This window comes from Hemibagrus wyckioides, linkage group LG25, assembly GCF_019097595.1.
Source record: "Hemibagrus wyckioides isolate EC202008001 linkage group LG25, SWU_Hwy_1.0, whole genome shotgun sequence".
NCBI classification, from domain to species: Eukaryota; Metazoa; Chordata; class Actinopteri; order Siluriformes; family Bagridae; genus Hemibagrus; species Hemibagrus wyckioides.
In genome coordinates this window covers 4,266,326-4,293,391 of record NC_080734.1, presented here as the reverse complement: position 1 = coordinate 4,293,391, position 27,066 = coordinate 4,266,326, and the positions used below count along the sequence as shown (strand labels likewise).

Here is a 27,066-nt window from a genome sequence, read left to right as displayed (position 1 = left end):
AAAGAAAAAGAAAGAAAGAAAGAAAGAAAGAAAGAAAGAAAGAACTAATTAATGTCTAATATAATTGTATATGACTGTAGAAGACACATTATTTATAATCACACTCACAGGTGTTTATAATCACATTGAGGATGAGGATGAGGATGAGGTTCCTCTGGAAGGTTTCTTCCTCCTCCATCTAAGGGAGTTTTTCCTCACCACAGTGGCCTCAGGCTTGTTCATTAGAGATTTATACAAACAAATTAAAACATAAGTCTAACATTAATCTTGGACTTTTCACCAGTAAAGCATGGTGGTGGTAGCATCAGGACATCAGAAAGGACAAACACAAAATCCTGTTACTGTTCAGAGTAAAATATCAGGAATTAAACCGAAACCAGCTCGCTAATAATAAGACCCGAGGCTTAGCTTCTGTAATATTTACACTGTGTCAAAGCTCAAATTAAAAAGGAGCTTTAAATAAAGCCTCTGTGTGTTAGACCAGTTGAAAATTACAGCTAGAGTTTTCTTTCTTTCCACTCAGAAAGCAAAAGGGGGGCTGCAAACTTTTGCTCTCGACCACGCGTGTGTTTGATGTGGGAAGCGTGTGGGTTGAGTCACTATAATTATTATTCATTACACAATGACCCGGGTCACCGATGACACCTCATCCCTTCAGCCACAACCTTCTTTTAACAACAAATACGAACCTAAAGCATTTACTTCCAGCCCGACAGTCACGCCATTAAATAATGATTTTTTTTTCTCATCCATTTATGGTTATGTTTAACCATAGAATGTCTCTCTTCAAGATAAATAAATAAATAAATTAATTAATTAATAAAATAATAATAACAATAATAAATAAATAATTAAAGAAAGAAAGAAAGCTGTTCTTGTTACCGTGCTTGTCTTTGTCTTGAAGAATATCTTTCTTCAAGACAAAAATAAATAAATAAATTTAATTATTATTTTTAATAAAAAATTACATAAATAAATAAATAAATAAAGCAGCTGTTTTTGTTACCATGCTTGTCTTTGTCTTGAAGAATGTCTTTCTTCAAGACAAAAATGAGATCCTTCCATTACAATTACAATTTTAAAATAATCATTTATATCCTGAATTTATAGATTTCCTGCATTGAATGTATAGATTTCCTGCATTGAAGCTATTTTCTGAAAACTGTTCTTTCTGAGAAAGAGCTATACAATGAAACTGAATTAACGTTAAATAAACAACTCAAACAGCAGATCAACGCTGCTACAGTATTATCAGTAATATTAAAAGAAAGCAAATCAACACCTTCTGGCCAATCAGAATGCAGTCCATGTAAAATATGTTCTTGTCTAAAAGCTTATCTACAGAGATAAATGACAACGTGACATCTACTCAGGTAAGACAAATATTTATCCAAGGTCACCTGGGGTCAAATCAAAAATCAGCCAAAATCCACACTTACACAATTTCTCCTTACTTACCCGTACCACAACCTGTCTGAGGAATGTGTTGTAGACAGGAGAGCCTATTTTGTAACACTTTACGTCTTCCAACAGGATGAAGAAAGACATGGAGATAAACAGACGTGTGCTCAGTGACGCACTCGACGTCCTCATTTGTGTTTCGTTTTCATGGGTACATTCTGGGCTTCTGAATCCACATTGTGATCTGTTAATGAACAAACACACACTTTTCTATGTTACACAGAATTACTTCCCCTATGAACTGGGATCAATCATAACAAACTGGCATGATGGGAGTAGTGACATCACAACATGCAATTTAAATACGGACAAAAGCTCCATGTGAGGATAACACTTGACTATTGCGATGTGCAAAATGAACAGTGTTTGTTTTAAACTTATAATTAAACTACATTAAATCCATAGAAATTTCGTCCATCTAAAGTGGGCGGGGCTATGCTGGGAAAAGATGGTGTAAGCCATAATCTAATCACAATGCGTTAATGCTTAAACACTACCTTTGGGTGTGAATAGAATACAAAACAATGCCCCCACACTATTCAGAATTTTAAAGTGCAATTTAAGTCATTAAGATTAATTTGTTGTTTTTTAACAGGAATTTGCTGGGATGAAAGCAAATCATTTGCAAAAACAAGATATTACATAGCCGTGTGGTTCTTATATGTAATTCTTGATTCTGATTGTCGCATTGAGTTTTCTCTGGAATGCAGCAATCTGCTTATTTTGTCGTATCAACTTTGAGATAGATAGATAGATAGATAGATAGATAGATAGATAGATAGATAGATAGATAGATAGATGCTGGTGAAAGAACAACTGTTTGTAGCTGCTATAGGATAAGTGAGAACAGGAACTAACTTGTCTCATGGATGACCCACATCATTAAACATACACTATATTGCCAAAAGTTTTGGGACACCCCTCCAAATCATTTAATCCAGGGGTTGGGCTCGGCCCCTTAGTTCCAGTGAAAGGAACTCTCTTTGACCATTCCCCTAGAAGTGCATTTGTGAGGTCAGGCACTGATGTTGGACAACAAGGTCTGGGTCACAGTCTCCGCTCTAATTCATCCCAAAGGTGTTCTATGGGGTTGAGGTCAGGACTCTGTTCAGGACAGTCAAGTTCCTCCACACCAAACTCACTCATGCATGTCTTTATGGACCTTGCTTTGGTCACTGGTGTGCAGTCATGTTGGAACAGGAAGGGGTCATCCCCAAACTGTTCCCACAAAGAGCATGAAATTGTCCAAAATGTTTTGGTATGAAGCATTAAGAGTTCCTTTCACTGGAACTAAGGGGCCAAGCCCAACCCCTGAACACAATGATTTGGAGGGGTGTCCCAAAACTTTTGGCAATATAGTGTGGCTACAAACAAAGAAAAAGTAGGACATATTGTTCTTTAATTTAAAAAAATAAATCAATAACTTACTTATTTTCTGTGACAATACGCATATCTGTAACAGTAACTCTGCTTCATCATAACATCCATTTAGTCGTTGATTATTTTCCTATAAAAGCACAACCCTAGGATTATTATTCCTTCCATATCATTATTATTATTATTATTATTACTGACAAGGTTTTGAATAAAATTCCATTTCCTAACTCTTTAAGGACTTAAATTATAATTTTCTATCAAGCTACAGAATATTTTACATATACTTTATGTTTTATTTTACACACACACTCTTTGATAAGATTTTCTGCAGCTTTACTTTCGGGTTAACAAAACTGACCACATGAACTTTGTCCATCTTTTCATCACTGGGCTAGAATTCGAGCCAAAAAATATCATTAGGTTAATTCTGATGTCCCAAATACTGAAGAGTAAAAACCCTTGCTTAAAGTTCACCACATGAAACACAACACTGCAGTCCAGAGGTTCTTGGAATTGAATTTATTACATTATAGGACCCCCCCCCCCAATCATGTTTATCCATTTCCAACAAGTGTGTCAAGTTCAGTAAAATATTTTGTTCTTTTTCCAGTAACGACCTTGAAGTCGCTGTACACAAGAGACACCAAACATGAAATGGCACTAGATTTCAGTGTGTGTGTGTGTGTGTGCATGCGTGTGTGTGTTAAACAGCATGACTTACTCCATCATCACTTAAAACCTACCTTCAGTCCATTTCCCAGGTTCTGGTACAGGATACAGTCATTTTAAAACACAGCTCATGCAAAACAGTAAGACAACAAGCAGTCCAGTGAAACACCGCTTTTCACTTAACGTCCATAAAAAGCAAGAACGTCACTGATGTAAACCGTTTGACCAAAAAAAATAAATAAATAAAAAGCTTTTATGTAATTAGCCAGGTTGTGTAGCATGTTGCTTATAAGCCAGAGATTCCTGTCTGTAAATGTGCTTTTTCACAAATTAATTCATATCAAGCAAACATTCTGCCACCGATTATTAATACATATTGACTGAGAAGGAAAGGAAATAAGGAAGAAAAACTGAATGACCTTAAGTCAAGGTGACGAGACTCACAGTTTAAAATGAACTGAAATGTCTTCGAGAGTAAGGATTCGATCACATCTGGAGTTTTGATTTGTTTACTTTACAGTAAAAGTGTTAGCTAGAATGCTATAAGCTATAATGTTAGCTATAATATCATTAGTAAATATTATAGTTATATCATTGTATTATCAGTTACAGTGGATTAGAGGCGAAGAAACATTTTCAGAAACATATCATAACATGCTCTGATGGTTGAAATTAAATAATAAATTATTTGTTAAAGCCAGGTCACTTTGATCGATTTCTATTCTTAATAAATGGATTATTTATCAGATGTGAGGATGAATTTTCGGGTTGTAAGAGAGCGCTTTGTCTGTTACGCATTTTTTTTTACGTACCTGGATATCTGAAAAACGTCACCTGGTAAGACTCATTAATAATGGAAAAAAAAATTAGAGAGAAATTATTTTGGTTTGTAATTAATGAAATTTTCTTTTTTTTCCCCTCAGATGTTCAAGAACCCTACTGCTGTTTGCTTGGACTGCAGAACTGAATCACTGCGTATCTGCCACTGGTCATCCACTCGGCGTCCTGAGAGGCGAGGTTCTCCGCCTGACCCGGCTCTAATCCGACCTGAACGTTGGCCTTCAGAGTCCTGACGCTGCAGAGCGGAGCAGGCAGGAAGCCCCTGAGCGCTCGCTGGAACGGCACTGTGTGCTCCCACGTCCTGTCTCCGGTCAGCCGGCGGTAGTTCAGGTCTCCTTTAAACAGGATCAGATCGGAACCCTGCAGCGTGGCGTAGAGATCTGCGGCGTCCGCCGGCATGTCGCAGAACTCGTGCGGTAAAGTCCAAAAGCGATGGACGTGATACGTCCAAGTTCCGTCTTTCATGTGGCGCTTCCACTGGACGCCGCAGGACGACATGTGCTTGTGATTGGACGCCGCGGTTTGTGACACCGCCCAATCGAAATCCTGCTTGGTGACGTCCGAGACGAACCACGGGATGGACTTTCCGTGGAAACGCACTTCCTTCGCCAAGCCGACAGACACCATGAAATCTGCGAGTACCAGATCGGTGAGGAGCTCGAAACCAGCGTTGTCTAGAATGATGTCCAGTCTGATGCCGGTTTTCTCCGTTCCTCCAGAAGCTGGAAGAGACGTTAACACGGACCAGACCTTGTCCGAATCGTCCACTAGGATAAAGCGTCGGAGATCGGACAGAGAATCCATTGGGTTGGTCTTCTGGGAGTTGTCCTGGCCGGCTGACATGGATAAATCACACCTGTTTCCCCACAGAGACACCTGAGGGAACATCCCGCAGCACAAAGGGGGATTAATCATCTGAGAGAAGTGCAGAAATAAAGTTTCGAACTCCAGTGCCTATAAAGACGTACGACTAACTTCTCAACTAACATTTATTTCATTCGTCTTCAGTTACTAACTCATCCTGAGTCCCAGTGGTTTAAACAACTTGTTTATATTTTGGGAAACAAAGCCATGTGAATTTATCACAAGATTTCTGCAGCCTTTAATCTCGGTACATACCTTTATTTTACAACCATAACCAGTCATAACTACAGAAATATTAACCACTTTATTGAAGTGTTGTTCAATAAAAGTTTTGCTACTTATTCAAGCTGTAAAGCTTTATGCTTTTTCTTCTCATTTAAGCAAAATTTTCACCCGCCTTTTTTCTACTGAATTGAGTTGAAAAAACAAGTTGAAACTGGGAAGTGGGACACGGTAGCTTAGTGGTTAAGGTGTTGGACTACTGATTGGAAAGTTTTAGAATCCAAGGTCCACCAAGCTGCCACTGTTGGGCCCCTGAGCAAGGCCCTTAACCCTCAATTGTGCAGTAAAATGAGAAAAATTGGATAAGTGCGTCTGTCGAATGCCAGAAATGTAAATGAAACTCTCTCTCATGACTCATTAATTCGATTAAGGTTCTGACTCGATCGCAGAGCAAACCCCTGTGATATTAATCCCACTTACTGGTACATTTAGAATGTGTTTAGAAAAATCAAGGCATTATTTTAGCATTGATTTAAATAGCTCTGGGGGAAAAAACCCACTCAAGTTGGAAAACAGCCTCCAGTTCTGGATGCCTTGTTTATATCTAGATGAGCATTTTGTCAGCCTTTAGATCATGTATTTCTCCTCTAAGCATAAAAATAACTCATCACTCGCAAAATAACACTTAACAACAAGAAAACACATGTAGAGAAATGCACCTTTAAAATATCATTAGCTTACTACAGAGTAGGGGTGCCGAAACTTTGTGTAAGGAACCGATATGACCTATTTCTTTGGTGATCATTAGATTTATGGGACATTTCTGGGATTTAAGGGCACTTGGGGTGTCTCAGAGAGCAGAAATGGGTTTGATATCAACATTTACTTTGAACATTATACGTAATGGGAAAAAACTTGTCCTAGAAAATACTGACCTGCAGAAACCTGAGGAAATGTTCCAACAGTGCTTCCTTGTTCACGGTATCCGTTTTGGTGAGGATTTCTCGTAGGTACGTACAGAGCGAGATGATCGCTTGCTGGGACTCGAAGAAGCTCTTCGTTTTTCCTTCCTTAAAGGCATCAAAATCACTGATTGGTGGACTTTGATTTTAAAAAAAAAAGAAGAAGAAAAAAGTAGAGTTTATTGTTGATCGTGACTACGTTACAGAATATGTGGGTGGAGCTAGAAATACTGGAGACTACTGATTGATTGGTCAGATGAAATTGTCATGTGTACCAACAAGAAAATCACTTCCAAATTGACATGAACTAAATCAAGTTTTGGATTTAGAGAACCATAACCATGCTGTAGAAGTTGATCCTCACCTGAGCCACAAGGCCTCCTGGATCCTCCTGTACATGTAGCACTCCACATAGAGCCAAGGCGACTTGAACCAGCTGACCGGCTGCCCGTCCTCCATCAGGTCCTGCTGTCTCTGCATGTACTGGTTCCACTCTTCTGTATCATCTGCAGAGTCGCTCAGGGGCAGTATGGGTTTGTCCGTCTGCAGCTCATTCCTCAGCTTGGACAGGAAGGAGATAGCTCTTTTCTCTGCGTCCACACCCACCTGTTCACGCATTATAACAAAAACAGACAAAATAATTAATCCGAGCCTTGGTTTAACACAACTGAATTTCTGTCTTGGCTGGACTGGATTGGACTGTTTGTAGATGTGACACAATCCTGGATCTGTCTAACCTTCAAAGATGTTTTTAAACATGCGAAGATTAGATTCAAGAGCTAGTATATCCTTCTTAAATTGTGCATAGAAATAATCTTCACTATGTTGCCAAATGTTTTGGTGTTCTGTGAGGTTGAGGTGCAGGCCAGTCAGGTTCCTCCACACCAAACTCTCTCATCCATGTCTTTATGGAGCTTGCTTTGGTCACTGGTGTGCAGTCATGTTGGAACAGGAAGGGGTCATCCCCAAACTGTTGGGAGCATGAAATTGTCCAAAATGTCTTGGTATGTTGAAGCATTAAGAGTTCCTTTCACTGGAACTAAAGTGGCCGAGCCCAACCCCTGAATTCAATGATCTGGAGGGGTGTCCCAAAACTTTTGACAATATAGTGTATGTTGAAAAACAAGAATAATATAGATTGTTGAAATATGTTGCAGGTAGTAACAGTAGAATACAATGTGTATTAAAGCATGGTGGTGGCAGCATCATAGGGAGAATTAGTTACGCTTGGGTCCTGTATCAGCCTGCTGGAAATGATCATAGGAGATAAACGGCATTTATCTCTGGTCTGATAAGCGACGTATGAAGAACAGAACCCGGGATTAGTCTTCGAATATTATTTTGTTTCTCAGCCTGCAATCTATATCACATGATCCAACAGTTTCTGATGCAAACGTTCTCATTTATACCTCTCCGTGTTTCTCCAAGAAGGCATTTTTGGTTCGATGAATGGTATCGATGACTTTGGTCAGGATGGTCGGCAGCCGGTCTCTAACCGTCAGATACGCAAAAGATCTACGCAGAGAAATAAAATCAAATAAAATAAAGAGGTTTGGGGCTTTACATGTGAATGTGTAATGATTTGTATAAAACATCAGATCAATCACTAATACATAAAGTGTTTATAATATTTCATAAACAACATTCATTTAATTTATTGATGGGAACACTAGGCATATTTTTATCCCCTCAATCCTTTTTCTTAATTTTCTTTCATTTATTTCCGTCTACATTTCTCTCACACTCTCTTAGGCGTGGCTTTAATAGTCTCTAAAAAATGAAAAATAAGAAATATCACCATGACTGTACTTCGTTGCTGTACCTTAAGATCTTCTTAAGTTTGCACTTCAGCAAAAAAATTCTATATTTTTTAATCTCTTTTTTAATCCTATTTTTTATTCTAAAAAAAAAGAAAAAGAAATAATATATATAGTAAAAAAATTTATTTTTTCTCTTTACATTTTTATTCCTTACTTTTGACATTTTTTATTATTTTTATTTATTACTTCTCTATCCCAATCACCACCTTTTAGGAATGGCTTAAACACGTTAAAAAATATAAAATAAAATAAAAATATATATAAATAACTGAATTTAATTACTATAGTAAAGTATTTTCTTTTTACAAAATGTGTATTTTAATTTTAAATAAATATATATAGTCAATTTCTTCAATTAATCAAACTGAATTTTTTCATGAATTTTACTCAATATTTGACTGAATTTTTTTTTTCCCTTCAATCTATCACAATACTACAGGGGTTGGACAATGAAACTGAAACACTGGCCAATTTAGTGTTGGAGGTTTCATGGCTAAATTTGACCAGCCTGGTGGCCAATCTTCATTGGTTGCACATTCCACCAGTAAGAGCAGAGTGTGAAGGTTTAATTAGCAGAGTAATAGCACAGTTTTGCTTAAAATATTGCAATGCACACAACATTATGGGCGACATATCAGAGTTCAAAAGAGGACAAATTGTTGGTGCACGTCTCGCTGGCGCATCTGTGACTAAGACAGCAAGTCTTTGTGATGTATCAAGAGCCACGGTATCCAGGGTAATGTCAGCATACCACCAAGAAGGACGAACCACATCCAACAGGAGTAACCGTGGACACAAGAGGAAGCTGTCTGAAAGGGATGTCCGGGTGCTGACCCGGATTGTATCCAAAAAACATAAAACCACAGCTGCCCAACTCACTGCAGAATTAAATGTGCACCTCAACTCTCCTGTTTCCACCAAAACTGTCCGTCGGGAACTCCACAGGGTCAATGTACATGGCCGGGCTGCTATAGCCAAACCTTTGGTCATGCCAATGCCAAACGTCGGTTTCAATGGTGCCAGCAGCGAAAATCTTGGGCTGTGGACAATGTGAAACATGTATTGTTCTCTGATGAGTCCACCTTCACTGTCTTTCCCACATCCGGGAGAGTTACGGTGTGGAGAAGCCCCAAAGAAGCGTACCACCCAGACTGTTGCATGCCCAGAGTGAAGCATGGGGGTGGATCAGTGATGGTTTGGGCTGCAATATCATGGCATTCCCTAGGCCCGATACTTGTGCTAGATGGGCGCGTCACTGCCAAGGACTACCGAACCATTCTGGAGGACCATGTGCACCCAATGGTTCAAACATTGTATCCTGAAGGCGGTGCCGTGTATCAGGATGATAATGCACCAATACACACAGCAAGACTGGTGACAGAGTGGTTTGATGAACATGAAAGTGAAGTTGAACATCTCCCATGGCCTGCACAGTCACCAGATCTAAATATTATTGAGCCACTTTGGGGTGTTTTGGAGGAGCGAGTCAGGAAACGTTTTCCTCCACCAGCATCACGTAGTGACCTGGCCACTATTCTGCAAGAAGAATGGCTCAAAATCCCTCTGGCCACTGTGCAGGACTTGTATCCGTCATTCCCAAGACGAACTGATGCTGTATTGACCGCAAAAGGAGGCCCTACACCATACTAATGAATTATTGTGGTCTAAAACCAAGCGTTTCAGTTTCATTGTCCAACCCCTGTACATCTACGTCTACACAATAAACACGCTCTTAATTGGCACTTTTATTTTAAACCTTGATGTTAAAACGACTCCCTAAATAAATATTAAAAGCATATTTAATAAACAGGTTAAATATAAGTACATCTTTTTACGAAATATTTGCCAAACTAATTAGTTTGCAACACAGCGCTTAAGTTGCGTTGTATAGTAAAGTGCCTGCAATATGCAGCGGCTGAAACCCAAATGCCTCGCACTTCCTACATACGGGCACCAAGTAGGGCACATATTAACCGCTTCTACGCGCCCTACGTAGTTCCCTACTTATAAGACACAAACCATATTGTGACTCGGCCGTCTTCAAGGCGGCTTAGTCGGTTAGCCAGGAAGCTAACAACAAACGCCATGAGTCCTAATTAAACCTTATATTTTCCATGACAGTGCTCAGAGCCTAGACATTTGTCCTAAATGTGACAATACAGCTGTAATAAAATTGAAAAGCAACCTTCATACCCTTCGAATTTAGCTGACAGTGACGGTGGAGGAATCCAAACTTGATCCGCCGCCATCTTGGCTAAAGCTGTCGCTAACAGGAAGACAACCAAAAAAAAAAAATTTTTTTTATTTAACTCGTTACTACAATAACTTCAAAAAAAGTGTTTTTCTGTCTGAGATTGATGAAAATAAAATAATTATAAGTTATGGAACATCTTTGTATTTGTAACAAAGTGCTATATTTATTAAAACGTTAATAAAATAACTTTTAATCACTAGCGCGTTATCTGCTTCACGACGTAGACGACACTGCCCTCTAGTGTTCATGTACAACTCTGTTGTAAATACTGTGATAAAAAATATTTTATTTTAATAAACTTATGAATATTAAAAAATATAATGGTGTTAAAAGGTATATAAAAACAATTTAATTATAAAATATTTGTTTAATGAAGTAATATATAGCATTAAAAATAAAATAAATTATTTAATGGTTTTATAATATTTATACATGTTTTTGTTTATATTATTTTACAATTATTTACATTAAAATAATGCAAAGCTGAGTAATGTTAGTTTGTTTATTACACGGCAGAGTAGGATTTCATGGAAAAATCTGAGCCCTAGTAACATAACAAATGTCTAAATTTATAGAGACAAGAAACTGATTTTAATGACAGTACTAAGATATAAGATATAACATAACCCCAACTCCAAACTTTTTTTTTTTTTTTAGTTGCTAATAATATTTATCTTCTGGAATATTGTTTTGTTAATAGATGTGGAAAAATTATTTACATTTAAGGGTTTAAAGCAAATTAACTTTTTACATTATGCTGCTGTTTCACAATTGGAAAATTAAATTAAATTAAATTAAATTAAATTAAATTAAATTAAATTAAATTAAATTAAATTAAATTAAATTAAATTACAATAAAATAAAGTAAATTAAATAAATAAAATTAAATTTAAAAAACAATAAAATTGTATTACACTAAATTAAATTAAAATAAATAAAAATAAAATTATATTAAGCAAAATATAAATGAGACCATATTTAATAGAAATAATAATAATCATCATCATCATCATCATCATCACAAATTTGTTCATGTGCAAAAATGTTTTTTTTATTTCTTTGCCAAGTGTTTTCCTGTACTGTTCATGTGTGTATATATTTGCGATCGTTAAACACTTAACTATCATTTTATTTACATTTTTCTATTAAAGCTCTTATCAGTAACTTGACAAATCAGGAAGGAAGCTGCCATCGTCGTCGGAGGTCAAAACTCTCTGAGGTCGAGTCCTTGTTGTTTCCTACTATTAAAAATTTTTCGATTTTACCCCATCAAAAAAACATCTGGATTTTCAATATCAGTATTGTGAAGAACACAGCCACACCTCCTCTCTCTCTTTTCACTAGGCTTTGTAGTGTGTGTGTGTGTGATGTCTTCCACATTTCCTGAGGTTTTTTTTTTTCTGAAGTCGTGCTTCCCCTTCAGCTCATATCCTGCTACATGGCCTCACAAAGCCCTCACCCATTTGCTGTTCAAAAATTCAGGACAACTATACAAATGAGTCTAAACTACTGAAATTCACACACACACACACACACACACACACCATGTCTGGCTCACAACAACAACAACAACGAGTATATAAAACTATAAGTGTGTGTTACACACATAACTACAGCTTCAGTGTTAAATATTTCAGAAAGCTAATATTCAATTTGTTTCATGTAATTAACCAATTAATCTACAACAAAACAATGCTAAGAATGTTCCTGACTGACAGCAAGGAAGAATTTATGACATTTACTGCTTTCTTTCATTCCAAGCCCTGAAGGTGTTTACACTTCCCCACTTTTCTCTTCTTCACGCAAACAAACTGCTTTATTCAGGACATGAAAATGCTCAGCTATGTGTATTTTCTCACACTGGGTAACGCAGGTATGTTATGAAATATGTAAGAGCTAACAGAATGGGGCAAAAATGGAAAAATAAATGAATAAAATCATTTCTGGGCGGGGCTACAACTAAATTATCAACCAATCACCAATAGAGAAATTATTACGCGATACTGACCTAGCTAAGAAGCTAATGTTAGCAATGAAGAAATGTTTGGAATACATTGTCAGGTTCATAAAAAATAAGAAAACAATAAAAACAACACAACTGATCCATAAAATGCTCCCACTCGTGTAGAAGAAATGTGAGCTGGTTCTCTAGCGGTTAGTTGGCTAATGCTAGCAGGAGGAGGGGGGAGGGGCTTTCCTAATTACATATTCATATATATTTAAATATTCATATTTCACACATTTAAGTTAGGTACGTATATTAAGTATTTATTAGAACAAATTTATTACTTATTTATTTATTTTTAAATAAATAAATAAATTTACATTTCAAACATGACAGTAAAGCATTTAGACAGTTAAGTTAATTCAGCATCATTTAAATTAGGGTGGAAAAAATTCCTCAGAAATGGGGATTGTACATGATTCCATGGAACTGACATTAAAAAAAGAAATAAAGTTATCATACATTTACTACAGAATGAAGATTTTTTTGTTTAAATGAACTTTAATTAAAATGAATATTTTGACAAGAAATAAACAAACACGTAAGTAAGCAGTGTATAAAATAAATATAAAAGTTTTGAGGAATTTCATTTAGCAAAATTGATCATTCACGTGCTCATGTTTTTCTCCACTAATGACTGTTTATTGTGTCAAAATATACATAATATATACAGATATATATATCACTCTGGAAGTGACATTATTATCTACACGTCCACAGTGACTTAAATGTGAAGGAAATGATTTCCAAGGTAAATAAAACCAATAATCTCCATAACTCCAGTCTGCAGTAACGCTGAAATCATCACCGCGTTCCTCTTATCGTCCGTTTAACGGTCACCTTCTTCCTTTTATGGTCATCGCACGTGCCAGAGATAAATAAATACTTAATAAATAAATAAATAAATATGCGCGTGTGTGTATTTTTATATTAAATGGAGCAGCATCACGCGACGAGTGGAATCCTCAGCACGCGCAGCCGTTGACAAATAAACACATCAACCGACATGCAAATCAGCCGCTTTAGCCCTTTCTCTCGTTTAGCTTTGTTTTGTTCGTGATGAGGTCTCTCTTCTCCGTTCTCCCGGTGATGTGTTTAAAATCCCCTCAGAGAGCACCCACCTCTGTGTGTGTGTGTGTGTGTGTGTGTATAAAACATGGCGAACGTGGCCAAAACATTTCACATTTCACGACTCGTCTTATCTTGGCGCGCGCATACCGCCAAACACTTCATTTGTTTTGGCACCCCCCGCTCATCCCTTCTCACCCCTCCTCTCTCTCACACACACACACACACACACACACCAACCAACCCCTCCGGGGAAGTAAGCTAGCGAGTGAGTGAGTGAGTGTTTCGTCCCCCCCACCACCACCACCACCACCCCTCCCCTCTCAACCGCCTGTGCGCCGTTTTTAAGGTCCTTTAGTCAGTCATGTGATTGTAACGTAACCCGACCGGAAAACACCGACAACCATCGCCGCCAATGCTGCGTCTGAGAGGAACAGAGCAGCTGCGCCGCGACCAACGGACCGAGAGTCCCCGGTAACACACACACAACAACAACGTCGCCCGACTCCACGCGCTCGCTCTCACGGAGGCAAGGTACACTTTCTCATTTTGTTGTTTTTTTTTATATCTCGAGTCACGTGCTTAAAACCCCACCGGCTAAAACGTAAACTAAAACATTTCCCGTTTCTACATATCGGTGAAGTTCGAGCGTTTTATTCGGTGACTAGCTCTACCCCTTCCTCTCTCTCTCTGTCCCCCTCCCCGTGTGTGTGTGTGTGTGTGTGTGTGTGACCGTTTCACGAGGCTCCGTGTATTTTTCAGCTCGCGAGTTTTCCGTTAACGTATTTTATTTCACTAGTCATTTTCAGCTAAAGCGATTTCGGACATGGCCGCTTTCACAGACCGCACGCGTTTCGTTTCTGAGGCTTATTTTCAGTTTGTTGAAGGAGGAAAAAAACGTACTACGGAAGTGGTCTCTCTCTCTCTCTCTCTCTCTCTCTCTGCGGGAGATCTGTCCGGTCCACGTGTCTGCACTGGGGGCGGGGCTAACGGCCAACAGTAGCGCGAGAGCACTTTACACACATTTATTCAGAATTTTAAATTAAATTTAAACAGCAGGTTCTGAGCGACCGTTATTTTTCAGTTTATATTTAACGTTAATGTTATTATTTAAGTTGTTGTTGTTGTTTATATCTTAACGGTTCTTTTTCTACATTTAAATTTTTTTATGTTTTTCTTTTGTATCAAGCCATACATTTTTTAGGGATAACGATGTTGAGAAATATATATAATAAATACATATATATATATTTCTCAACATTGTTATCCCTAAAAAATGATATATATATATATAGTAAAAAGTATTAAAATATGTTAATACCTCATCCTGTACTAGTCTTGTGTTCGACCAATGAAAAAGTTTTGCCCTGCCCCCTGGGTGGAGTTTTCTCTTTAGTAACACCTCCTTAATAGTAAACATAGTTCCTGGTTTTTCTTTTTGCACACTGGTCCCTTTTCCAGCTATCTCTTATCTCTTGTGAATAATAATTAGTTTTATTTTTTGTAAGTGGGCGGAGTTTGTGGAAAATTGGTGGCTATGTGACTATTTCTGAGGAGTTTTTGGTGACGGTCAGTACTGGAATGTCAAGAGTCAGTAATATTATTTTATCAGCCAATTAAGAGCGTCAGATGTCTCTAGGTGAGGTCTATCCTTGACCTTTGACACTGCTGAAGCAAAGCCTTACTTAACTCCAAAAAAAACCAGCAAAGCATCATGTCGTTTATAAGATCGTGGATGACCAGAAATCCTCCATAGCTGAAAAAACCCCTCTCATTAAGCTTACATGTTATTTTGCTAGTCCACTAAGCTACGGTCAGGTTTGTGTAGATTGGGAGGAGAGGGTGCTAATGCTATTGACTGTCGTGTGAATCAGTTAAGCACTTTAGAAATGCTGCTGTTCTGACTTCCTGTCTCAAAAGGAAATACATCAATGTATAGACTTGAATCACAGCACTGTAGATGTTGCTTGGGGAATTTCTTAATACGCAAGTAGAGCTGAGTGATGAAGATAACGATGATGTAATCTACATTTCGTCAAGAATTAAAGCACAATATGCTTTTTCAAGAGATCTTAAAAATGTGAACAATTTTCAGTAAGTACAGACTGACTGGCTCATTCGATGGTTAAAACTGATAGGAAATATAATATTTTTTGACCTTTTTAACATTAAAGGATCTATATTTCTGTGGACTGTATCGTCATTTATTACTCCAGGCATTTTTTGAGAAATCTTGAATATCATGATACATATAGTTTGTAGCAGATACGATATTTTTTCCCTTTCAGTAAGCTACATCTTGTATATTTGTACACAAAATAATTAATAATTTTTATTTTAAGAAATCTATCAGAATTTGCCATAACATGTTTCAGACGGATTGGATCGATCGTTTTGGAACTAAATACGAGAAAGGAACAAATGGATGGATTTAGCTGCAAAATTTGCGACTCTTTGCGAACCGGAGACACCAAAAGCTAACGCAGCCATCTTGCTAAATTCACACTCAGCACGTTCACTGAAGGGGAAAGGACGCGGGCTGGGAAACATTTTAGTTTCTCATAGCGCTTACGTTTACTTCAGTGAACTAGCTGCGTGTGAATTTAGTAAGATGGCTGCTTTAGCTTTCGGTGTCTCTGAAGTTTATTGTCAGTAAATAGCTCTCATGCTGATCTTTCACCTCAGTGTTTACTTAATGTAGCTTGACATTAACATCTGAGGACAATTTAGCTCACTGTTTCATTTAATGACGTGTGTCAGGCTTGTTTTCCTCTCGTCCGTCTATGAATGGTCGGTTTCGGCGAGTGTTTTAGTGGCAGTTTTATATATCTTGAGTTTCGGATAACTGTGTGAATCAGCGATTCGAGAGGTTTATTGTCTATGTGCAGAGTGAAAACACACTGGTTTAGAATATATAATGAATTTCTTAGTTTGTACATCTTCCTTTTTATACACAAAAAAAATAATAAATAATAGAAAGGACATGAAAATGATTTAGATATAAACAGTAAGGCCATGGTGTCCATATTACACAAAGTTAGAAGAGGTTTATCGCTGGTCAGATGTCAAAATCTTTCCTTTTTAATCTACATGATGATCCACTGATGAGTGTTTTTGTGTTTTCAAACCTGAATTATTCACCGCATTCAAGTCTGGTTGGTTTTAAAGGGTTAAAATTAAAGCGCAAATCTGTAACGTGTTTAAAACAGACCGGGTTGTTACTCCTGTGCCATGTTTATATCCCGACTCTTAGCCCCCCCCCCCCCAACATTCCTCCTCAGCAGACGAGTGTCACATGACTAATCAAGTGACACAGAAAGCATGAATGCTGACGCTGCTGCTTAGCTATCTCGGATTAAAAACGTCATGAGCTGACCGGTCAGGGTTTCAGGGTTCAGAGGTCACACACTGACAGAGTCTGTTTTGGTTGCGTGAACACGAGGGTCGAGTCTGATCGTTTGCGTGAGCCAGACATGAAAGGTGCGCCTCTGCCAGGAGGTTATTTTGACTCCCATACACACAAAAAGTTGCGCTTCCTCAAACGGTGTTCATGCAGGTGATGTTGGTTCCTATTCACTATTTCATGTCTGAACCTCAGGGATAAATTACGTCGGTGTTGTTCACCAGCTTTATAGATACACAGAGGGAAAATGTCACTGATTTAGATGTTACGGCAAAAAGATCCATATTTTATGATCACGATATCACATTTTGTGCCATAAAAAATACAGCTCAAGGAAACTTCACCTCAGAGGAAGAGTTTGGAAATGCCAGTGAAGACTGAATGAATGAATTGTGTATTTAAACAAACATCTACACAAACCCTGCTCGTGTCTTTGGTGTTTAATAGTACAGGAAATGGAATGGTTGGATGTGTTTAAATGCTGGATTCGTTAGAAAAGCTGGTTTACGTTTTTAAATTAAGAGATTTTTTGGTTTTAATGCCACCAAATTCTCCCTGTGTTCGGTTCACACCTCAGAAATGACGTCTGGAACAATATTTGTGTCCAACAAGGATCAGCTAAGGTTACAAGATGCTTGAAGGTCGATTATAACGAAGGAATATGACGCAACAAAAACAAACATGCTTCGTATAAACCCGCTTAATCTTGATCCAAATAAACTAGCTATAATTACCTCCATAGCTACATAAACTAGCTCTAATCAGCTAGATAGCTACATAGACCAGCTCTAATCAGCTCCATAGCTACATAAACTAGCTATAATCAGCTTGATAGTTATATAACCTAGCTATAATCAGCTACATGGCTATATAAACTAGCTATAATCAGCTCCATAGCTACATAAACTAGCTATAATCAGCTTGATAGTTATATAAGCTAGCTATAATCAGCTACGTGGCTACATAAACTAGCTATAATCAGCTACGTGGCTACAAAAACTAGCTATAATTAGCTCCACAGCCACATAAACTAGCTATAATCAGCTTGATAGTTATATAAGCTAGCTATAATCAGCTACGTGGCTACATAAACTAGCTATAATCAGCTACGTGGCTACATAAACTAGCTATAATCAGCTACGTGGCTACATAAACTAGCTATAATCAGCTCCATAGCCACATAAACTAGCTATAATCAGCTCGATAGTTATATAAACTAGCTATAATCAGCTCGATAGTTATATAAACTAGCTATAATCAGCTCCATAGCCACATAAACTAGCTATAATCAGCTCGATAGTTATATAAACTAGCTATAATCAGCTCGATAGTTATATAAACTAGCTATAATCAGCTCGATAGTTATATAAACTAGCTATAATCAGCTCGATAGTTATATAAACTAGCTATAATCAGCTCGATAGTTATATAAACTAGCTATAATCAGCTACATGGCTACATAAACTAGCTCTAATCTACACAAACTAGCTATAATCAGGAGAAGGTTAATCAGCATGGCTACTATTGAGGTAAAATGTAAACAGAACTGAATAAACTGCAGATCACTCATTTCAGTTTCAACATCAAACATGGGTGAAAAAGTGTAAACGTTTCATGTGAAGAAATCTTGACGTATAAGCGAGGAGCTCAACCCTCTCTGAAAGAGAGAGCGAAAAGGCTGTAACCTGAGGGCCAAGTGATGCTAGAAACCACACGTGTCTTTGAGATATAAGGCGCCCCCCCCCCAAGGGTCCGCCAGGTCGGGGCGAGGGAGCCTGTAGCTGCCATTCAGGTCGGAGCAGACGACGAGGGCCGTCTCCTCCTGGTGCTCAGCAATGCTGCATAACCTGTGTGTTTGAAAAGGTCAGCCCCTAGCCTGCCAGATCAGTGGTATGTAGTGAGGGAAAAAAACACACACACACACAGCGTACAGGAACTCGGCACCTTAAAGCCTTTACATACCAAACCATAGGGGTGGGGCCATGTGACGACGATATCATCACGCTGTTCTCTACACTTCTACCAAACAACAGATCTGTTTAACGTTGTATAAAAAAAAAAACTTTCATGGAGAGATCCCTCAGATAGTCGTACAGTCACATCGCGTCCTCGAGATTCGAAACCTATCGGGAAAAAAACACAAAGCTGATTCTTTTGTGTGCTGAAAAAACATTGTTTTCTTTATTTATTTATTCGCCGTTGTTCGTTCCAGCCTCTTTTGTATCCTTCATTTCAGTCACGCAAACATCATCTCCACTCCACATCCCCTGTCTAATTATAGCCAGACTCACTCCTTGTCACTCCTCCCCGGGATTTTTATTTTTTTTACATTTTTTTTCTTCATTCTTCCCCTCCGTCCCCTTGAGAAACCGACTCTGGCTGAGTTCTGGACGTTTGAGATTGTGGGTCAATAAGAAAACTACCCATAACCACCCTCTGTGCTTGGTTTTCCCCGTACAGTACGCATCCTGATACACGCCTCAGAGCCTCGGATCGATGCACGTGTCTCGTAAACAATCAGATTAAGTCCTCTATCTGGATTATACACCAAGTTAAATGTGTGTTATATGTATATATTATATATACACTATATTGCCAAAAGTTTTGGGACGTCTGCCTTTACATGCACATGAATGTAATATGGAGTTGTCTCCCGCCCTTTGCAGCGATAACAGCTTCAACTCTTCTGGGAAGGCTTTCCACAAAGTTTAGGAGTGTGTTTATGGGAATTTTTGACCATTCCTCTAGAAGCGCATTTGTGAGGTCAGGCACTGATGTTGGACGAGAAGGTCTGTCTCACAGTCTCCGCTCTAATTCATCCCAAAGTTGTTCTGTGGGGTTGATACTCTGTGAAGTTCCTCCACACCAAACTCACTCATCCATGTCTTTATGGACCTTGCTTTGGTCACTGGTGTGCAGTCATGTTGGAACAGGAAGGGGTCATCCCCAAACTGTTCCCACAAAGTTGGGAGCATGAAATTGTCCAAAATGTCTTGGTATGAAGCTGAAGCATTAAGAGTTCCTTTCACTGGAACTAAGGGGCCGAGACCAACCCCTGAAAAACAACACATGAATTCACTGATTTGGAGGGGTGTCCCAAAACTTTTGGCAATATAGTGTATATGTATATATAGTATATGTGTGTGTGTTATAAAAAGCTCTGTCTAACAGTCGATTTCTAGCGTCCACTTCACTCTGTGTGTGTTTTCTCCTTATGTGTGTGTGCTTCATTGTGTGGTCTGCAGCAGACCGGAAGCTGACTCGTCATCTCTTCTCCCCCCTCTGTGTAGGTGGAAGTATGGAGCTGGCCAACCATGGTCTTATCCTCCTGCAGCAGCTCAACGCGCAGAGGGAGTTCGGCTTCCTGTGTGACTGCACAGTCGCCATCGGCGACGTCTTCTTCAAAGCACACAAGGCCGTGCTGGCCGCCTTCTCCAACTACTTCAGAATGTTATTTATTCACCAGGACAGGTAGAACCACGCCTAGCTATTAAAGTCTGACGCAGACCCGTTCAACACACACACACACACACAAACACACACACCACTTTTATTAGGAGGTTTTTTTTTTGTACTTTTTTTTTTTTTTTTTTTTGGTGCAGCTTTTCACCTGGGAAAGTTCTACAATAATTCTGTATCACACATTACTTTTTAAAGGTGTTAACATGCATGCTAAAGGAACAAAAGATGTATTTCTGAGAGTATACTAGCTCCCCTCAGCCCTCCCTCCCTGTCTGCCTTTCTCCGTATCACATCCTCTAACACATACACAGAGAGAGAGAGGAAGAGAGAGAGAGCAAGCTAGAGTGAGAGAGAGAGAGAGAGGAAGAGAGAGAGAGCAAGCTAGAGTGAGAGAGTGAGAGAGAGAGAGAGAGAGAGCAAGCAAAAGAGAGAGAGAGACAGCTAAAGAGACAGAGAGAGAGAGACAGTAAAAGAGAGAGAGAGAGAGAGAGAGAGAGAGAGCGCAAGGGCTAACACGTGCTTCCCCTGAGACACATGAAGCCAGCTAGCTAACCGCAACTTTTTTCTCAAGCTGCTGCTCGTTCTACGTTACAGCTCAGACTCCCGAGATTCAAACTCCAGCACCGAAAAACAGATCTGTCGCTTTCTGCTTGTCGTTTAATACATTCCTACACAGACGCAGCAGAAGGGAACAGGGATGTGACAGAGAGAACAGGGATGTGACAGAAGGGAACAGCGATGTGCAGTAATAGGAAAATAATCAACAACACGGTGGCACAAAGTGGACTATAGTGTGTGTGTGTACATGAGAAGATTATTTTCCTCTAACAGCACATCCCGAGTGTTTCATTCCTCTTACAGCATATTGTTTACAATTTTTATTTATTCACCATGTCACATTTTTTTTTAAATCCGCTTCTAGTTACACTTAACGTTTAACTCGGAAAGCTTTACTTCTGACTGTGGCAAAGCTCTGATACTGGAGACTCCTTCCATAAACATCTCTTTTTTTTTTTTTCTTCAGAAAACTTCATCACATACACATTTATCGTTTAATTCATGCAGCGCCCTGCGTATGAGTCCTTGTAAAGGAGCTGTTGGTTGCTAAAGAAATAATAACATATGAGAGAGAGCGCATTAGTGCGAGAGCTGCAGTGGTGTTTGTGGGTGATAACTACTAAAGTGAAATATTCTCTGATCACTCGTACAGCCTTCTTTCTACACCCGTTTAAGATCCTGTGAGTTATTGTTGAATTTTAATTTAGCTCCATGTCTCTGTGTATGGTTACTACCTGCAATTTCAGTACAAGTGGGTCAAACACCTCAGAGTCACTGCTTACTCTTGAAAATGACCAGCATAATAAAAATAACCACCCGACTGCACTGCGTGGTGAAAAAGTGGAGCGCTCACCCCAGTGCCACACACGCTAACATTAATCTACTGACCTTTTGTCAGTGTTTGTTTTAATAAATGAGATAGATAAAATTAAAAATAGTCAAAGCTGCATGCAGTAACGTTGCTCACCTGAATTCGATGTTTGATTTGTTCGGTCACATGACCACGGTGCAGCGAGACACTCGTTAAACTCATTGGCGTTTTTATTTGGGTCACTCTGTCCTTCCTCGCTATGTAGGATATAAATAATTTACACCGCAGCGCTGTGGAATCCGCGCATCAGATGCTGTTTCTCGAACATCATGACCGTACATTTAACAAGTTAATATCGTTACTATAGTAACAGCTCATATACCGGGACTTGTATCACAGATCGACTAACTAAATAGTTATATGAATTGTTTCCACGTTTTTCTGTTCACTTCATTGTGTTAATTTGTGGTGTTTTGTGGGGTTTTTTTCACCTCCCTAGTGACTGCGTCCGTTTAAAGCCTGCAGACATCCAGCCCGATATCTTCAGCTACCTCCTCAACCTGATGTACACTGGTAAACTGGCCCCGCAGCTGATCGACCCGGCCCGGCTAGAGCAGGGCGTGAAGTTCCTGCACGCTTACCCCCTCATCCAGGAGGCTAGCCTCAACAGCCAGTCCGCTTTCTCTCATCCCGAGGCCAGCATCCGACTCAACACCTCTCTCTACGGCATCCAGATATCAGGCCAACAGGGGGCGCAGTCCAGCCGTCTGTCCACCAGGAGGCAGTCCTCGCCCGTTGACTCGGACAGCGCGGGAACACTCAACGGGAAAGGTTCTAGCGCAAACGCGTCGCTCGGATCCAGACTGCAGCCGGACATGGAGGTGGAGGCATCGGCGATGAGCAGCAGTCAGTTTGGGAGAGAAGGCTCTGAGGCAGACGCCTCGTCCGGCGAAAGCGTGTCCACCTTGACAAGTGGGAACCCCAACACCATCCTCCATGTGAAGCCCAGCATCATGAAGCGAACCTCCTCGTTCCGGAAGCACTACACCTGCAACATCTGCGGCAGTCGCTTCAACCAGCGAGCGGCTCTGAGGGAGCACCTGCTCTGGCATGCACAGGCTATGGCGCCTCTAATGATGGAGGCCGGAGGCGCGACTTCCCCTGTACTTCCCGGAGGAGCTGCAACGCCCGAGGTGGAGGAAGTTCTTACCGGCGTCGGAGCATCTGCAGCCACTCCCATCATGGTGGACGTGGACGTGGAACAGCCTCTGCCTGGACCGAAAGTCTCCCCGCGCGCCGAGATGGCCATCTCGATTCCTTCGGCCGCGGCGACGTCGTGTGGGTCTCAGCCTCAAGCCGACACGCCTCCTCCGTCCGACATCGCTGACATCGACAATCTCGAAGGCGCAGCCGACATTGAACGCGAGGTGAAGAGACGGAAGTACGAGTGCCCCACCTGCGGGCGCAAGTTCATCCAGAAGAGCCACTGGCGCGAACACATGTACATCCACACGGGAAAACCGTACCGCTGCAGCGCCTGTGGGAAGAGCTTCTGCCGAGCCAATCAGGCTGCGCGACACGTCTGCATGAGCCAAGGGGCGGAGTCAGCATACACCATGGTAGACCGGCAGAGCATGGAGCTGTGCGCTGCGGACGACTCCAGCCAGATAGAGGCCTTGTTCCTGGGCTCCTCAGGAAGACCATACAAGTGTAACGTATGCGAAATGACCTTCACCAACCCCAACGAGGTCATCAAGCACATGTGCTTTAACCAGGGCGCAGCCTCGGATGGAAGCGCATCAGGAACGGCGGGAAGCGGTGCGAACACTGACAAATCGGCCAAAGACGAGGGTTCTGATGTGTCTAGCGGTGGATCTTTAGTGACGGCCATTAAAACAGAGGAGGTCCTGGTAGATTAATAAAACATCCCAGACGTATGAGTGGGTTTCTTATTGATGTTTTTCTTTTTTCTTTTTTTTTATAAGCATCACAGTTTGTTTGCAGAGTTTATTCAGACGTACAGCTATCTGTCTAGATCAGGAAATGACTCGTGCATGTTGTAGGAAACCTTTTATTTCCACAGAAGCAAGAAGATTTTATTACACCGTGAAGCTTTTTCACCCCCCCCCTCGCTCGGTGGGTAATTCAGGTCATTCACATGTTGCACGTTGTGGTTTAAGCCTTTCCCCTTTGTAACCGTCAACAGGAAGAGGAAGCAGTGAATCGCAATAACCCCACCTATGGTGCGAACATTCGCCTCACCGTTTTCTCCTCACTGACTCTCATATCCTGGTGTGTTCTGAAAACACCACAAAAAAAACATTTCATGACATTTAAAGCAATAACCAGCATGTAACCATCACTATATTCCACTTTATTATTATTATTATTATTATTATTATTATTATTATTATTATTATTATTATTATTTCCATCAGCCAAAGAGTGTTACAGAAGTTTATTTTCTCTTTCCTGATTAACCCATTAATCCAGATTTTCGTTTTTTTTTTTAATTTAAAATTTTTTTTTTTTTTAAGTTTTTGTATTTGTTTTTATTTTTCCTCCCCCTTACTCGCACCTCAGCTTGTATAAATCTGTGTAAAAAGTGACTTGTTTCAGTTATATAAAGCTCAAAATCCAATCGAAATCCATTGGTTACAATCCTGAGCTCATGTGACAAGCTTATTTGAATTAAAATTTTTTTTTTTTTTTAATTAGAAACAATAATTTGTGCCAACACAATTTGACAATTTATTATTATTTTCTTTTTTTTATCGATCTGGAACCTATTTTGGTGAAATGTTTACAAATGTGCCATTTAAAAAAAAAAATACTATTGCTATTATTATTTTCTTTTTTAATTTCTTAATTTTTTTATTTATCTCGAGCTGTTACACAAAGACAGTCTGGGTGAACCTACTCGTGTCTCAATATCTTAGTTTGAAGGGAGATTTTACTGTTTGTTTGTTTGTGAGGGAAAAAAATGTTTTTAAAAGCCCTTATTTTCCAGGTTTTTTTTTTTTTTTAAATTTTATACACAGTACTATATTTACAAAGAATATTTTATATTACAAATGTTGTATATTGCATAAAGTGCATTGAGCGTAGAATATAATCAGATTTTTAGTGTAGCACGAGCGTATGTACATTTGTTTGTCTCGGCGTATCTGGTCTTATTAATATTTTAATTAGTTTTTTTTTTGTTTTTTTTTCTTTTCATTATCTGCTGTTGCTTATTGTTCGCTCCTTGTTCAGCCGTCCAAGCACTGAAATTTAGGGACCTGACTACTTTTGAGGAAATTTATGTAGAGCATCGGACATTCGTTATAATAATAATAATGTTGTTGTTTTATATTTGAGTCAAATATAGCGAAAAAGACATGAGCAGCTTGACAAATAAGGAAGTTATTATTATTGTTATAATTTTTTTTATTATTATTATTATTTTATAGATTTCTTCAGGAACAAGAAAATGGGACCTTTTGTTGTTGTTTTTTTTATTTTATTTTTATTTTTTTTAGTATTATTTCCTCTAGTGAAATTTTTTACTTTTAATTTTTTTGGTGAATTTTTTTTTTTTTTTCCCCGAGGTCATTTTGTGAATTAAATTACTACTGATTGATTGAAGACTGGGATTTGATAACTCTTGACTCCTAACGTTGCTTTATTGTCCACTCCTGGTGGTCACGCATGTACAGAAATGGTGAATTGATATGCCATGCTTTTTGTTTTTGTTGTTGTTGTTGTTGTTGTTTTTTATACTGTTACGTATCTCATCATATGCAACTTGCTAATGTATTTTGTTCGGAGTTTATTTTCGAGGCAGTTAGAGGGAGGAGGTGAAGGATCTCCTCCTCCGAAATGCACAAACTCCAAAGCGAAGGCAAACAATAACAGTATACTGTGATCTGCAGCACCTCAGGAATTGAACAACTGCCTCAGAATAAATGTGATCTGTCATTGTCGATAATGAACAATAAAAACCTTTTTCTTTTTGGTTAAATTCACTATAACGTAAATTGAAATAATCCCTGAATGATGGACAAACTGGACAAGCAACAATCACAGGGTTTTATATAATCAATCACATGTTGAAATAGAAGGATTATCTTTTACATTAGAATTACAGCTCCTCCCCTACTGACAAGCTCCGCCCACTGGCTCCTTGATGGTATGGAAAACCAAATGGCTCATTATTTGCTTACTTTCTTACTCTTTTTTTTAAATTTTTTTTAAAAGTGTCCTAATCACAGTTAGGGGTTATGTGACACTAACTGTTCACTTAACAGGCATGATTTTTCTTTATAAAGCACCAATGATGGCGAGGATGAGCTTTGCTTTATAATACAATAAAGCTTTAAGTTGACTTCAGTCGTCTGATCGTCACGGCCCTGATGTCCTTTACTCAGCATTAAGTAGGATTATCAGACAGTAGAAGTTAAAGTCTGCTGACCATTTTGGCCTTAAAATGGTGTAGAATTATGAGCCATTTGGCTTTCCATATCCTGGGCCTGGTTTATCCCTGATGCTTGTCTGTGTTTATGTGCAGATTCAACAGCAAACAACTTGAGCAGCATCGTTTACATACCGTATGTGTGTCCAGAGGATTAAAGACTATAATACCCACTAGGGGGCAGTATAAACCTGAAACACTTCTGGATGGAGCTGGATTATCCTTCCTTGCTTCCTTCTAGCAATTTTGCACGTGAACAATAAACTTGTGCACAAACAGCAGACGTTCTGTGTACATCATTAAACTCACGTGTAATCCAGGCTGTATAGGTTTTCTGACTCGAGTGGGCGGAGCTAATTTCCAGGCCAGAAAAAAAAAAAATACAATTAGAAACCTGGAGAAGGAAAATAATCAGATCTGCTGCATGGAAGTGTTACAGATCAGTCCTTTAAAGGTGTGTCTGGTAGCGTGGGAGCATCACAGGTCTATAAACACTGTTAAAAAAATGACAAACTGCAGCTTTCAATTCCTCACACACGTGCTGAGAGATAACTGAGATACTTCACAGGCTTAAATGATGACAGGATTCATTTCTATACCTTTTTACAAATGTAACTAATTCAGTAACACCATGAGACATTTATCCAATAATTTAATAATCAAATAAAATGTTTTTTTTTTTTTTTAATAAAATCTTTATAAAATAGGCCAACCTTTTTTCCAGAAGCTTCTAAAAATACCTTTACTGTCACTGTACAGTAGGGTTCAGTGCACAGTTCCCGAAAAATATAATGATATAAAATAAAATATTTTACATTATTTTAAATGAACTACAAA

General features: G+C 39.0%; 2 protein-coding genes across 3 annotated transcripts; one reads left to right on the top strand and one right to left on the bottom strand.

The window, feature by feature from the left end:
- Positions 1 to 1,387: 1,387 nt before the first annotated feature.
- armt1 (acidic residue methyltransferase 1) lies at positions 1,388 to 10,613 on the bottom strand. Of its 2 annotated transcripts, XR_009203585.1 has the most exons (7): positions 10,409 to 10,613; positions 7,805 to 7,910; positions 6,760 to 7,001; positions 6,369 to 6,534; positions 3,582 to 5,223; positions 2,890 to 2,968; positions 1,388 to 1,645 (listed from the first exon to the last, which is right to left on the bottom strand). XR_009203585.1 is itself a non-coding variant. In XM_058379635.1 (5 exons), exons 1-5 carry the CDS (start codon positions 10,462 to 10,464, stop codon positions 4,444 to 4,446), a joined length of 1,350 nt encoding a protein of 449 aa, XP_058235618.1. In that variant the 5' UTR covers positions 10,465 to 10,613; the 3' UTR covers positions 3,346 to 4,443. The 2 variants fall into 2 exon arrangements, 1 of the variants encoding a protein (XP_058235618.1); XM_058379635.1 differs by lacking the exons at positions 1,388 to 1,645; positions 2,890 to 2,968 and having other exon boundaries at positions 3,346 to 5,223.
- Positions 10,614 to 13,872: 3,259 nt separating this feature from the next.
- zbtb2b (zinc finger and BTB domain containing 2b) lies at positions 13,873 to 25,779 on the top strand. Its single transcript, XM_058379632.1, has 3 exons — positions 13,873 to 14,076; positions 20,236 to 20,416; positions 22,276 to 25,779. The coding sequence occupies exons 2-3, from the start codon at positions 20,244 to 20,246 to the stop codon at positions 23,693 to 23,695; spliced, it is 1,593 nt and encodes a 530-aa protein (XP_058235615.1). The 5' UTR covers positions 13,873 to 14,076; positions 20,236 to 20,243; the 3' UTR covers positions 23,696 to 25,779.
- Positions 25,780 to 27,066: the final 1,287 nt, after the last annotated feature.

What these genes read in the sequence shown, in the direction of transcription:
- armt1 (XM_058379635.1), bottom strand. Translation starts at nt 10,464, where the DNA reads ATGGCGGCGGATCAAGTTTGGATTCCTCCACCGTCACTGTCAGCTAAA. An exon ending in CTGTCAGCTAAATTCGAAGG is followed by an intron (nt 7,911 to 10,408) that starts GTATGAAGGTTG and finishes TTCTCTGCGTAG; the next exon opens with ATCTTTTGCGTATCTGACGG. An exon ending in TCTTGGAGAAACACGGAGAG is followed by an intron (nt 7,002 to 7,804) that starts GTATAAATGAGA and finishes ATGCGTGAACAG; the next exon opens with GTGGGTGTGGACGCAGAGAA.
- zbtb2b (XM_058379632.1), top strand. Translation starts at nt 20,244, where the DNA reads ATGGAGCTGGCCAACCATGGTCTTATCCTCCTGCAGCAGCTCAACGCG. An exon ending in TTATTTATTCACCAGGACAG is followed by an intron (nt 20,417 to 22,275) that starts GTAGAACCACGC and finishes TCACCTCCCTAG; the next exon opens with TGACTGCGTCCGTTTAAAGC.